The sequence below is a fragment of the Cyanistes caeruleus genome, chromosome 13 (assembly GCF_971803275.1).
Source record: "Cyanistes caeruleus chromosome 13, bCyaCae1.hap1.1, whole genome shotgun sequence".
In the NCBI taxonomy this organism is placed as follows: domain Eukaryota; kingdom Metazoa; phylum Chordata; class Aves; order Passeriformes; family Paridae; genus Cyanistes; species Cyanistes caeruleus.
Genome location: NC_141713.1, coordinates 14,617,327 through 14,631,392, shown reverse-complemented (window position 1 = coordinate 14,631,392; position 14,066 = coordinate 14,617,327). Strand labels below are relative to the sequence as shown.

Here is a 14,066-nt window from a genome sequence, read left to right as displayed (position 1 = left end):
TATAACTGCTACTGTTACAAAATACCATAGAATTATATTTTCTGCTTTAAACTTGTCACAGGAAAGGTCTATCAAATAGATTTTTGTTTTAAATTTTTTTCTGCTTCCTATGTACAAGATCTTTGGAATGGGTTTTTTTGTTGGGTGGGCATTTTATGTTTAAATAAATAGGAAGTTAGGACACTAATATTGCTGTTCTTTGTACTTTGTATTCCCCTTTACATCAATTGAAAGTAAATTTATTCAAGCATATAAAACAGCTATTTTATACTCGGGCTTTGATCATAAAGGGGGTGAAAATAGTTACAATGCAACACAATGTTTGAATGCACATTCAATTTTAAATGCTAAATAAGTTTAAGAGATGTTATGGAAGTTAATTAGAGCAAAAATAATACACAGCTTTAGCATTTAGATCTGGTATTTTAATTTGGTCATCATCATATGTTTTGGATTAGATATACTTGTTATCTGATCCAGCCAAAGCTAGCTGGATGTTGTGGTTTACTTGGTTTTAGTTATATAAAACATATATTAGCTGCTCAGAAGAGTAAGAGTGGCTAAAGAGATTAAATGAATTAACTAGCAAAGAAAGGATGGATGGAAATAGGACTCATTCCAGCATCACAGTATCTTGAAAAGGAAAAAAAAATATAGTGATAATCAGTAATTCCTTGAAAAATATAGAATAACTTCAAATTAGTACTCTGCTGAAAAAATGCTCTTCACATTTGATTTTAAAAATATAAATTTTGTTTATTTTTTTGGTGCATCAGATTTTCAAAATCAACACTAGTGATTCAAATGAAAAGCAAATAGAGGAAAAATCTTGTGTGTTTGGTCTTCATGGAGAACGAAAGTAACACAACTGTTTAAGTAGATTTTTTGTTACAATCTCAAGGTCAACAAGTTCAGTCTGGGAGGGAAAACTTTGTATTTAGTAGTTCCCGGGGACTGATTTAGTAAATGGAGCACATGTACCACAGCGTGATTTTATGTAGGACATATATCAGATCTTAAATATGTATGACAAGAACATTTTTGTCCTCAGCAAACTTTTTCATCCAGACCACACTGCATGAAGATGTGCATACAGAATTTTTCTTCTGGTGTCATTAATCATTTGAAAAGTGTCTTAGCTAAGCAGAAGGAAGAGAAGAGTTCTGATTTGTTCTTCGTCACTCTACAGCAGAAGTCATTATATCTAGATTGGCAGATGTGTATTACCTATGGATTAGCATGAGTAGTAGATAATCCTCTTTCAATATAAGGAACACAACCCCTGAAGTGATTCTCAGACCTTAGATCAGCCCTAAATAAGTTCAGATGACAGAAAGGGAAATGCACGTATTCTGCTATTCTGATTACCATTAGTGTGCAATGTTTGTGGAGACTATTGTGTTGTCAACTCTGAGGTACACAGAGTTGCAAAGTAAAAGCAGTATAAACTAACTGAATTAACTAAATAAATTTATTAAATTAATAAATTAGCTAAATAAATCACTCTAGCACTTTCAAACTGTAAAAATCCTCTTTAAAAAAACCTTTCATTTTCTCCATAACCTTCCCCTTTCATTTCAGTTAATATTCCAGGCTAGAAGCTGAGTGTTGGTCTCTCCCTAACAATGATTCTGTGCCCAATTGTTACATTTGTCCAATTGTTACATTTGCTAACTGTGAAGAAGCAAATTATTTTTATTGAGATACTACTTGAAGTTTTTCCCAGTGATAGTAATCACAGATTCATTCTAAGTTGTCAAGGTTTGAAGTTACCAAGCCCTCCAGACTGCTGTCCACCCAGTGGTATGGAATAGAGTGTGACAGATGCATCCCCTTCCCTGAGCAGGGCCTGCTGGCGCAGTCAGTGCCTGTTCTGTGCACTTGGCAAGGGGCAGGCATAAAGCCTTACATTTATGTGATACTACCGTTATAATCTTTTTGTGATTAATGGAGCAAACAATGCACTGCACTAAGATAGAGAACATGAGTTTGTGTGAGCTCGAGAGTGTATTCAGCATTGCTGTCTCTGTTGACCTGGTCTTTATGCTTCTCTTAACATAAATAAATACATTAAAATCACTTATTTCTCCAGCAGGCATTTCTGTCTGCGCTGGGCTTTGTTTCCCTAGCTGCCTTCTGTGCTCTTTGTTTTAGACCTTGCTTCTGTTACAGACTGTTCAGCAAGGTTATCTACTCCAAGGCTACTAAGTAAGATCTACTCAATTTTCAGTGAAAATGAACAATTCCACTGTAAAAATGGAATTGACTTTATATTTCTGATTTCCTGATTTGTGTTTTCACTGAATATACCCCTGCATTAAGCCGTTGCAGTATACTTTAGGCAAGTGTAGATTGTATAGTCTCTAAACATTGCACTAGAATATAGTAAAGATCTGTTAATGTGAACCAAAATTCCATTTTACTCATTTCAATAAAACAGAATACAAAGTTTGTCTGGAAGTGCTTAGTAAATATTTTGAGTATTGAAGTGTATTTAATAATGGGTTGCTTTTCCAAAATACGTTATAGGATGAATGGAAATTACATTTCATCCAAAAGTTAAGAAGTCAGTGAGTTTCATTGTCCAGTGTTATCCAGGTCAGATTTAGTGATCATAAAGATCGCTTCTGCACTCATTACAAAGCCAGGAGTCCACAAACTGTGCCAACAAACTTTTGGCAGCTGAAGTCAGTTCATAGTCTGGCCATCAGTGGAGGAGAAACACAGGCCATGGTCTCCAGGGATTACAAGCCAAGATAAACAAAAAATAATAACCACCACCACCACCAGAGAATGAATCTCTTCCACCTTCTTTACACTTCAATTTTGTATAAAATGAATCCTGAAAATTTTTCAACCCTTGAAAGTTAGTTTAAGGGGACAACTGGAATTTAATATTGAAACAACAGTATGGTAAACATTTAGAGAAATATAATGAGTGAACACTTATTTTTGGGAGCTGAAAAATGCAGAGAAAAATTTTTCCCTCTAAAGCCTCTATTTTATAAAGCCTTTTACATGATGCTGCCAAAATAAGAGAGTCTGTAAGTTATCTTTTCACATGTGCATGCCCAGAATCTGTTTCTCCAGCATAACTTAATCAGAATTTTTCCAGTAGACCTTTTTTAAGTGCATGCAGTATGGAGCAGAATTAATATGTCTGGCCTTCGGAAAATGAATGTAAGAAACCTTTATAAAATTCCTCATTTCATGAAGACTATCATGAAGCACAGGGTGTCATGTATATACATTCAAATATCCAGAATGACAGGAAATAAAACAAGCACCAGTACCTCATTTGCTTTCTTTTAAAATACTTTCAAAGTAAAAGCAAGTCTATGTTTTGAAGATGTGCCTGCTACAGATCTGTGTGCAGTGTTCTGTATAACAAATTTCAGTTATTTCTCAATATAGGTATGTAATGAAATATGAATGTCCTAATTTTGAAATGTAATTTTTTTCCCTTTTTTCCTCCCACTCTCTCACAGGTTACTGAAAATGATATTTTAAAGGCAGAAAGGCTCTTTGGCATTCTGTCATATGTGGCATCTTCAGAGCTGCCACATTATCGCATGCTTTCATTATTTGGAGAATCCAGGTAAAATAAAAGGAGCAGAGCTGGAGTTTGTTCAGAACATGTTGTTTAACTCTTTTGCATGCTGTTATGATGAATTCTTTTTAGGTGAAAGTATAAAAATTTCACAAATACCATCTTCTAGAAGATAGATCATCTGCATAATGAACAGGTGTTACCATCTCCTGGTCCATGTAGCCAGAGGTTTTCCCAGAATTTGTATGAAGTCTGCTGAGGAGATTAAAATGAACGTGCACACAAATGAACTGCATGTTCAGTTCTCCATTTGTACTGGGATTGCTGAAGACTTGTGGACCTTCATGATGAGAACTGGTTATTTTTAGTGGTTAATTAATGGTTAAAAGATTTAGGAGTTGTACTGTAAAAACAGATGCCAAGCCCCCTATTTTTAGTCTTCTGTAGACAAATACTTAATAAAACTAAAGCTGCAAGACTTCCTGTTTAGGAGATGCCATGTCTCCTACATCAAGGTCAATTGTTTAGAGACAAATTAATGGAGGGACATCTAGAGTCATATGTATTTTAATGAGGAATGCAATATACTTCAAAGCTCAAAAGTGTATGTTCAAAAGGAGAATCCCCCCTCACAATATCTAGAAATGTCTGCACTTAAAAGTTTTTGTTAATTAGGATTGTAAATCTCATTTCACAGGAGGAAGCAATTCCATTATCTGCTGGAGGGAAAGGGAAAGAAATCTGGGGTTGGGAGTGAGGAAAGTAGTGATAACAGAAGAAGCGGAGGGGAAAGCACAGCTCGAGCAACATTGAATTACATGACGAAGGATTTTCATATGGAAAAGCTTGAGGTAAAATATATCATTACAAAGTGTTTACATTTTATGTTAGGTAACCTTAGGCTATTACTCCTTGAATTTATCTGAACATCAAGTTTCAGTTGTGCTATTGAGAATAGTGGTTTTAAAAGATCACTGCTTAACATATTTACAAATCTGATCAAACATTTTATCTAACCGATCTTTTTCTCAGAATACTCAAATAATCAAAATGCCCAGTTTCTGTCTTTGGTGAAGTGATTCCTAAACAGTGCCACAGTCTCAGAAGTACATTCTCATGTACAAGCCATATGGAGTGAGCACAATATTTTTATGAAGAAAAATGTATATTGCACATGCTGGATTTTCCCTGAATGAATTGGTGAAGAGCACCTTTAGAGAATACGTGAGATAGTGCAGGCTAAAGTAATAAAAGTAATAAAAGCTTCCTAGCTTTTAAGTGAGTTACAGGAAAATAAACATATAGGCAATGTATTAGATTTAATTATTAATAAAATTGCAAGCTGGCTTGTTTCAGACAAGGGCATCAGTCACGCTTATTTTAGTTTGTGTTTCTGATCTGCTAATTCTTTTGCTTGGGGAGAGGGAAATTGTTCCCAGGGAGAATATGATTTTTTTAGCCATAGTCTCCCTTCTGAGCAATCATTCTGAATTCTAACTGTGGGTACTCCCCACATTTGTCCCATTGTTTGCTTTTAGATTATTTGGAAATATATAAACTCTGTAGTGCAAGAAATTAAATCAAGTTCAGTAATCACTGAATTCTCATTCCATTGTGATTTTGTTATCTCAGATCCACAGCATTAAAAGGAGACAGTGACTGCATGTGTAGAGAGATTAAATTAAGTAAACATTTTAGTCTCAAAAGCTGTGACAGTAGCTCTTACATCTTTGAATGGCATGGAGTAAGACAGTGAAGCATTCCTTTTGTCTTTTACCATGGAACCAGCCCTATAATAAAATAAAATAAGTTTAGTATTCGTACAGCCCATTAAGTACTTGTGTTGTTTTCTCTTCCCAGTGCAGCAGTTCCCACCTTGTCCTTTGCTGTAGCATTGTGCATGTGGCAGCAGGTACTGCAGGGTGTCACAAGAGTACATCCAGGCAAAAAGGACGCCTTCCAGTTCCCCTGCAGCAGTAAACTAACATCAGAAATGTGACTGAAGAAGTGTATTGCTAAAGATGACAGTCTTGGGTCTTTGATTAATAATTTAGGATTTTAGCTGAAACTGCTAGAAAGCATTTTCTCACCTTTATTATACAATAAAGAAAACATTTGTTTTTGTGGCCTGAAGCATGATCTCACATTTTTAGCGGTGCCACCATCCAAACTAGTTAGATATTTAGCTCCAATATAACCTACTGTTCAAAGCTTAAGGCATTTTATAGAAACTTTGCAGAAGCAGGGATTAATACAGCTTGAGTTACTAAAATGCAAAGGTAGAAGTTGCACAAAGCACAGTATCTTTTTATTATTTTTAAAGGTTTGGTTTACTTCAGTATCTAATGTAATGCGCATTTAGTAACCAGCACTTGCCAGAGTGCCTGTGGAAAAGGATGGGTACTGGCACGTTTTTCTATTACAATGTTCTTGTTAGGGCAGGTAGAGAAACATACACTTTTCAGCTGTTGTGCCATAAGGATGAAATTCTGGGAAGGGAGAGAAGACAAAATAGTTTAGTGCTTAATTTCTGTAAATTTTCACTGCTCTGCCAGAAAGCAACAAAAATTGTAATGCTGTTAACAGATATTTATATAATTACTTGAAAGTTAATTTCAGGTAAATTAATAACTTAATATATTATGAATGTTATGAATATATTAAGGGTCTATGGCACACTCATAAAAACTGGACATAGACCCTGGGCCATGCAACTTAAAACCATGTGGAGATTTCTTTGGGATTTTCTCTTAACCTTTTTTTCCTTTTTCTTATACATTGTGTAATTTTTCTCTCATGCAGGAAATCAAAGAAAGGAAAACATTTTGCCAGACATACATTGAGAATTTAGTGGAAGAAGCAGCTGACATCAATATGAAAAATGAGTCATTGCAGAAGCTCTGGCCTCAGATGTTCATTGAACTTGTCAGAGATGCAGTGATAGAAATACGCAATAAAAACTCCTACATGAAGCTCTGCCTTCAGCGGATCATGGATCAGAAAGAGTAGAGTCGAGGAGTGCTGTCTCGCAGGCTTTTGTTTTACTATTCTCTCATGTTTTACAAACATAAACGCATAGAATATAAAATTATCATCACTAGGGCATACTTCACTTCCTCCCCCAAAGGGATGCCTTTAAATCTTAATTAACTCATAATAGTTTCAAAGTAAAAGTTTACTTTCATACTGCTTTACCAATGCTTCCTTGGCTAACTAAAGTGATAGCACTGAAATGACTTGATGATTTTTTTACTAAGTTTTGGTTTATTTTTTTCTGCTACCCTTGATTCTGTAGTGCTACAGCATTGATTTTTAAAGAAAAAATCAATTTACAAAGCTTGCCTTATTTTTATTGAACACTTTTCAATTGTCACTTTTTTGACAGCTGCTGTTTAAAAAACCCAAGAAGAGTAGCTAATTTTTTATGATCAGAAGCTAATAAATTATTTTTACACCCTAAACTCCATGAAGACTTATTATTCTTGTTTAAATTGTCAGATTATAGAACACTTTTTCACGTGAGAGTGCTCAGAATATTGACATTTAATCAGCCTAATTCTCAACTGAACAAATTGCCCAAACTTAATTTCAAATTTTTTTCATTAATATTACTGATAAGGTTGTGTGAATCATTATAGGTAAAATATGATTCCAAGGTATACTGACTTGAGCTTTATTTTTATTTTGTTAAAATATGTTAATATAATTTATTTTGTTTCTTGATTACTAACTTATTAACTTCTGAGGTTTGCCAAGATTAAATGAGCTAAAATGCATGCATTCTATTTGGTAGGGAAACTTATAAATACTATTCAGATGTAATTCATTTCTGTGACTATGTGAAAATTTCATATTATCAATAAAAATAAATTCTCCACTTTTACCTTTCACAGATATTGTAAAGAAGTAATGTGTGCAAAGAAAAGACTTCTCCTTAATGCTGCATGAAGAGATGAGACACAACTTGCCCCATAATCAACTGAATGGGTAGAGAAAAAGCCCATTCCATAGTACAGTAACTACCACATTAAACAGCTTTTCATCTTCTGTCCAGAAATTGCATTTAGGAAGTGTTACCAAGTCCAGCTAGTTGCAGTGGATAGCATTCAGATGCAGGTAGAAAGCTGTGCCATTTAAATTTATTTTTTCGTTCCATTATATCTTAACTAAAACAATCCAAAACCTTTGTGCATTTTTTTCCTTAATTAAAATTGTTCTTATTTTACTTAGGCTCATTTATAAAAAAGCAACGAAAGAAAACTTCCTGCAAAGCTTTCTATGACTCAAAAGTAAATTTATTTTTAAACTCTATCTAGAAGATATTTTCTGTCAAAGCAGGGATGCAGATACAGTTGAATGAGTTTTTTGTCCAGAAAATCATGGAATCATGGAAGGTTTGGGTTGGAATGGACTTTAAAGATCATTTACTTCCAATGCTCTGCCAGGGACCAGGGACATTTTCCACTAGACCATATTGCCCAAAGCCCTGTCCAGCCTGGCCTTGAGCACTTCCAGGGATGGGGCAGCCACAGCTTCTCTGGATAACTTGTGCCAGGGCCTGACCACCCCATGAGAAGAATTTCTTCCATGTATCCAATCTAAATCTTTGCTCTTTCATTTAAAGCCATTCCCCCTTGTCCTGTCACCACATGCCCTTGTTCAAGCGTTTTCTCTAGCTCATAGGCACTGGAAGGTGCTTTAGGGTCTCCTGTGACTCTTTTCCAAGCTGAACAGACCAAGCTCCCTGAGCCTTGAATGAGTGGCATGAATTAAGTGGTCACAGGTATTTTGGAGAGTACAGTCTGCATTCAGGCCAAGCTGGTGCATCTGTGCTGTCTGAGAGAATGCCATTGCAGAGCACATGACAGGTTAATAGTGATGTGGGTACTGTTAAACGCAATTTTCCATTTGGTTCACGTTATACTTGCAGGTAGTTGCCTTTCAGTCTGCAGAATGTAGTGGAGGCTAAGTCACTTAAATTCTAAGGAAGTATTAGAATTCCTGAAGAAACTGCTCCAGCAGTTGATAGAATTTAATAGAAGCAATCATCTATCTGGGTTTTTTGAACTGCTTTGTGGAATTTATAATAAGATTAGTTTATTTGGTGGGATTTTTGTTTTCTTTCCATTGAAAAATTGCACTCTTAAGTTTCATAGTGCATTTTATTGAAGGAACAAATTAGGGCCCTGCAAAATGTGAGAAAAGGAGAGTTTACATTAGAGAAACAGTCAGTATAGAAATGATCAGGTTTTTGGATCTATCATTTACTTTACATAATTTCTGGGCCAACAGGGTGGGTGGAGCAATTCCAGCTTCTTGCATGGGGACAGAGATCTCGTCAGCTGTGTGAAAGTGCAGAACTCTTCTGATGATGTAGCTGGAACAGATGGGCCCCTTTTGAATCAGATTCAGCAGCAGTAAAAGAGTGGAAAAAAATGTTTTAAGAAGGTTGGTCTAGAGAAACAGGAAGTCCTCCATGGGAAAATCAAGAGAAAAGCCAGACTTTCTGATATTGAGGCTTTAGAAGCATAATCCTGGTTTGAGGCTTTAAGGTAGGATCCTGAAAAAATGAATCAGAGGGTATTGATGGGGAGTTTTAGAAACATCTTAAAATGCTCTGTATTCCCAGTGCTCTGTGAATGCTGCCAGTTTGGACTTTTTTTCACTAATAGCAGCTGTTTCATAACAGGATTGCTAAATGGCTGAAGTGAGGGTAGGTAGGCAGCTATTATAAATGAAGAAAAGATTAATGTTGGGCTCAGATGTTCTTTTCACATAAAACCAGTGGAGAAAGAAAAGGAACTTACATTTTCACAAATTCTTTTTAGGGAACAAGTGATGGATTAAATTGATATTAGACCTAAGAATACATAGAATTTTCAGCAGTTGGAGGATCTTAAAATTGCTAGCATAATATATGTTGTTTTTGTGGTTACACAAATTATTTCTTAATTCATACAGACTCATGAGATATATTCCTGTAGTTGCTTCTTCAGGAATTCCCAAGTACCTAAAACTTTGAAGGTCATATAAGCAGCAAGTTCTTAGATGTTCTGAAACTGAAGTGCCACATATATGAGCTTTCTACTGCTACAGGTGTAAACTGATGAGTTAAAATAGTAATTGATATTGAAGCTATGACCTTTTAATAAACCCTTCCAGTCTGAAAGCATTTTTTTTTTTCTTCAAAAGCCTTTAAATGCTGCATAAAACCGAATTTTGATGTTAATATTTCACTGATACCCCATCCAGAGTAGACTGTGATCCTCTCATGTAGCCTGACTCCTGCACAAGACAGGAACTATTACTGTAAAGTATCTATATGTTAACTAGAAATCACCCTGAGGGTTAAAAAGATATTGTTTTAAGTCTTTTGAAAACTTTTTTGATTGACTTTTGGATTATTTATGCAATTTACTTATTTCCTGAGACAAATTTCTTCTATGTCCAGACAAAAGCAGATAATGATGTATGATATTTTGTTCAGTTTAGCTGTCTCACGCATGAAGGCCCCATTATGTCATGCAGAGTCACTGTTTGTTATGCAACTGAAATTTGATCTTCAGTGAGGAGAACTGATGAGGAGCTGTATTTCATACATTCCTTTTAATACAGAAAAAGTAATAGAGTTGCATTTTTGCTGCCACAGTGGAGCAGGGAGAGCAAATTCACTTGATGCAAACCAAAACCTGATGCTGTCAGTTATGAGGAAGAAAAAGGTACTGGGAAAAGGTTTTAACTGAGCATAGAAGTAACACTGCCACACTGCCTAGGACCAAGGGATACATGTGAATCCAGAAACAGCTGAAAACTATTTTCCATTATAGAAAAGTGAATTATCTTGTTCCACTGCTACAAATGTATTTTTATCATGTAAACTACTTAAAATAATGACAATAATAAAAAGGCTAACCTATTAAAACAGATCTGCACATTAAGTTAGGCTATTGTGGAAACAGTAGTGACTCTACAATCTGTGTATACATTCCATAATTTCGGGACAAGTGGATGCTCTTTTTTTTAACCAGAGCTAAGGGCTGTAAAAGTGACAATGATGCTTTCAGTTTCTACTTTTTGATCATAGCAACACATCAGGATGAATTGGGTTTTGTTAGCTGGTTTATTTAAAGAGGCTAAGGCAAATATTTTCTATTTCTTATTAAGTAATAATCATAAATATGTGATTTAGATTGGGAGGTCAAAATCACAATAGAAGCTATTTGGTTTGATTGGGAAAACAGACTCCTTGGATGTTTTTCTGTTTCCACATCACACAAACTCTGCTACATCTTGGAGCCCAGTTCCAGTGAAATTATTTTTCTTTTTAAGTTGGAGGCATCAGATATTTGGAGATTTGTTAAGTCTTGGTGCTTTGCTACATATGTATAAAACAAGGAGTGGAAAGAAGACACTGGTTATCACTTTGTTCTACTGTGATAAGGTGGCTTTTACTCCAAAGTACATATGAACTGGTTTTTATTTTGCATACAAAAAAGGAGTTAGTGTGGGCTACCCTGACTTGAGACAATCTTACAGAAAGCTGAGAGGTATCTGCTTACACACATCACCTCAGAGCTGGATTTTCATGAGCATGAGCTAAAAATTCAATCTAAGGGACTGTTTATCCAGCTCAAGTATTAACTTTGTTGGCAAGCTTTACTAGGCTTCTGCTCTCAGGGGAAGAAGGAAAAGCTCATCTGGAGGAACTCTTGTCTTGGTTTGCTGGGGTGAAAATAGCATTTCTTTACAGGCTGTGTGTTGAGCCTTATATGCCATACTTCTGTACAGATGGAGTGGACAGATACTTCTGCTTATTATATCAAACATCAGGAAACTCTGGTGAAGAACTGAGAAGTCTTAATGGGGGAAAAAGTGACTCTTCTCAAATTTTAAGTTGTATGGTTTTGGTGGGGTTTTTTTTCAGTTATAGGTAAATGTGTTACAAGCAGAAACAAATTTGACTGACCTAAGTACACTGAGCGTATGAAAAAGTAGAAAACTGAAAGTTAGAGTATTTATACCAAATCCAGTACTAGAAGCATCCAATATGCCCAGGAAATGTGTTTGTACAAGGTAACCCCATAGTCCTTACTACTGATAGACTGGCTTCAGTAGGCCCTTATGGGTAGTAGTTTTATCCAGATTTTTGGAAAATCCAGATTAATGGCTTCCCAATTGCCATTGGACTTTGATTGATTGGTACACTATAAAATAATGTAATCAAGACAGCAGAATCAGATTTCTTGGTGATGAATTGTGTTGGTTAATGGCATGAAAATGCTTAATCCTATTTTGGGTTGAAATCTTCCCAATAAGGTAGGTACTTCCATACTAAGGAAAAACTTGTGTGCAATCTTCATTTTTATATAGTGCATGGAATCTGGTGTATTGATACATCCATAACTTCCACATTATTCCTTTCCCTTCTGTTTGAGTAATGTGTGTATTCCAGAAGTTAAAAGCTGCGATTAGCAATACTCCATTTTATACTTAAGAAAACTGGAATTTTTAATGAAGACTGAGCAGGTCATAAATAAGTTCATTCCTTCTGGAATTCTAGACATGGATAACATAAACAGCATTAACCTTTTCAAAACAGAAAGAATGATACCTTTTAAGAGTACAGGTAATAATGCAAAGCCTTTCTGTATGTAGTATTGTGCACTTAGCACTTCAGCACAGGAGAAGATATCCTGGAATGATAATGGCTTCCATCTATTTATATCATTAGACAAGACATTGTAAAGTTAATTCTGACTACAGTGGTGAAGAAATTGTGACTGTGAATGTGATGTTTGTCCTACATGCTCACATAGTCTAGACATCTTACTTAGTCATGCAAATAACAGTGGTCACACTCAATAAAAGAAATCATTGCAATATGTAGAGAAGTTGTGACTTTACAGTGATAAAAAACGCTGAGTTCATTGATTAGCTATTATATGACAGTTAGAAATTGTACTGTGATACAGTATGTGCTGTGGTTTGTGTTCTGTTTGGATATGTAGCACATTTGCTGCCTATTTGCATTAGGCTTCAATGATCTATGCTTCCTCATAAAATAATCATTCTGAAGAGTGATGAAAGAAGCACAGCATACAGCTTTTCTCAGTTTCTTACTCAGCACAGAGTAAGAGTGTATTAGGCTTCATACAACTCCTGTATCCTGTGTAAAATACTTGTGTTAGAACTCTCAGAGTCATCTGACTATGAAGTTAAGTCCCCTCTGCAGATGTAGTAAGGCATGGTTTAAATGCAAGTTGACATGCAGCTGAAGATTCTCAAAGGTATTTGCATTGATTTATGCTCTTCATTAGGATGCATAATCAAACCAAGAAAATCCAAACTAGATAACCGATGTGAGCTAAAACCTTGATGCTGTTGAAGTTGTTGAAAGATTCCCAGTGATTTGAGTGAGAATTTTTTTAATATATGATGATGACAGTTTTGTCTTGGGTCTCAGATTAGAATCTCACCTACATTAGAAACTCATCTAGATTCTGTACTGGCTGGAGGAAAATAGACACTTCTACAGTGTAAAACATCCGATTTATTTTAGTGGTCCATATTTTCAATGAAGTAGGGTTTTCTTTCTTTTTTTTTTTTTTTTTAAATTCTTTTTCTGTTAAGGTTATGAAGACAGTTTTCCAGATGTTGATGTCTCCAAAAGCTTGGATTTGTACTGACAAGCTCCATCCTGCCCATGTGTTGTCTGCTTCCCTCTCAAGTGATTCAAATCAGCATGTTCTTCTAAGCCAGTTAGAGCCAACAGAAGCAGCCCACTTAAAGATGAATAAACATGGGTTCTAGATGGACTGGGGGTAAAATTTGAGTGTCCTAGGCTTCCAAAAGAGATCTGCATGCCTCAAATCATGCTAGACTTCTGTTAAATCTAGATCAGTAAGTCTTTTGGTCACATTTGAAGAGACCTTGAGGGCTGGCACACAAGTTACCTCTTTTCCTGATTTGAATGTATTTATGGCCAAAGTAGGAGAGTGCCATGTGGATAGGGTGGGAGACTGAATTGGAGCAGACATTGTTAGACAGTAGATAACTGCTTTTTCACTCAAAGCAGTGCAATAGCATATGTCTGTGAGTAGTAAAGTGTTGCAAAATATGTTAAATGGTTTTGGTGACAAGCCAGAAATACATGTGTTAAACATGTCAAAGTAACCAAGATATCTCATTTGTTAGACACAGCCATTTCTCTGGTGCTGAGTTTGCTGGTTGCAAGGCAGCTGCTGTCTCTTGTACAGACATTGTTATGTGCTGGGCAACTGTGAAGAAAGTAGGAAATTTGCAGACAATATGAGCGTTCAGGTTGTTGAGCAGATTCTTCTGATACATTCTGCAAGTATCATTCTCAGTATTTTCAGGTTTATTTAAAAGACAAATTGCTTCAGAGAAGTGAAGGATCCTTTAACTTTGTTTTTTAAATTGCAAGAATGCGTGTCTCATTGAAGAAGAGAAGAGAAAACCAAAAAGGAACCACGGGTGGTCTGAGAAATTTATATCA

The 14,066-nt window shown here is 35.6% G+C and overlaps 1 protein-coding gene across 4 annotated transcripts in view; it reads left to right on the top strand.

Moving 5' to 3' along the window:
* The window catches only part of LRRC49 (leucine rich repeat containing 49), a 35,178-nt gene extending 27,738 nt beyond the window's left edge, over positions 1 to 7,440 (top strand). For 3 of the 4 annotated variants that reach the window (XM_023933668.2, XM_086849023.1, XM_086849024.1), the window contains 3 exons: positions 3,489 to 3,598; positions 4,248 to 4,401; positions 6,353 to 7,440. In XM_023933668.2, the coding sequence (XP_023789436.2) occupies positions 3,489 to 3,598; positions 4,248 to 4,401; positions 6,353 to 6,559 (471 nt within the window). In that variant the 3' untranslated portion in view covers positions 6,560 to 7,440. Of the gene's footprint in view, positions 1 to 3,488; positions 3,599 to 4,247; positions 4,402 to 5,410; positions 5,463 to 6,352 lie in introns of all 4 variants that reach the window. The other variant, XM_086849022.1, reaches the window with a different exon arrangement.
* Positions 7,441 to 14,066: the final 6,626 nt, after the last annotated feature.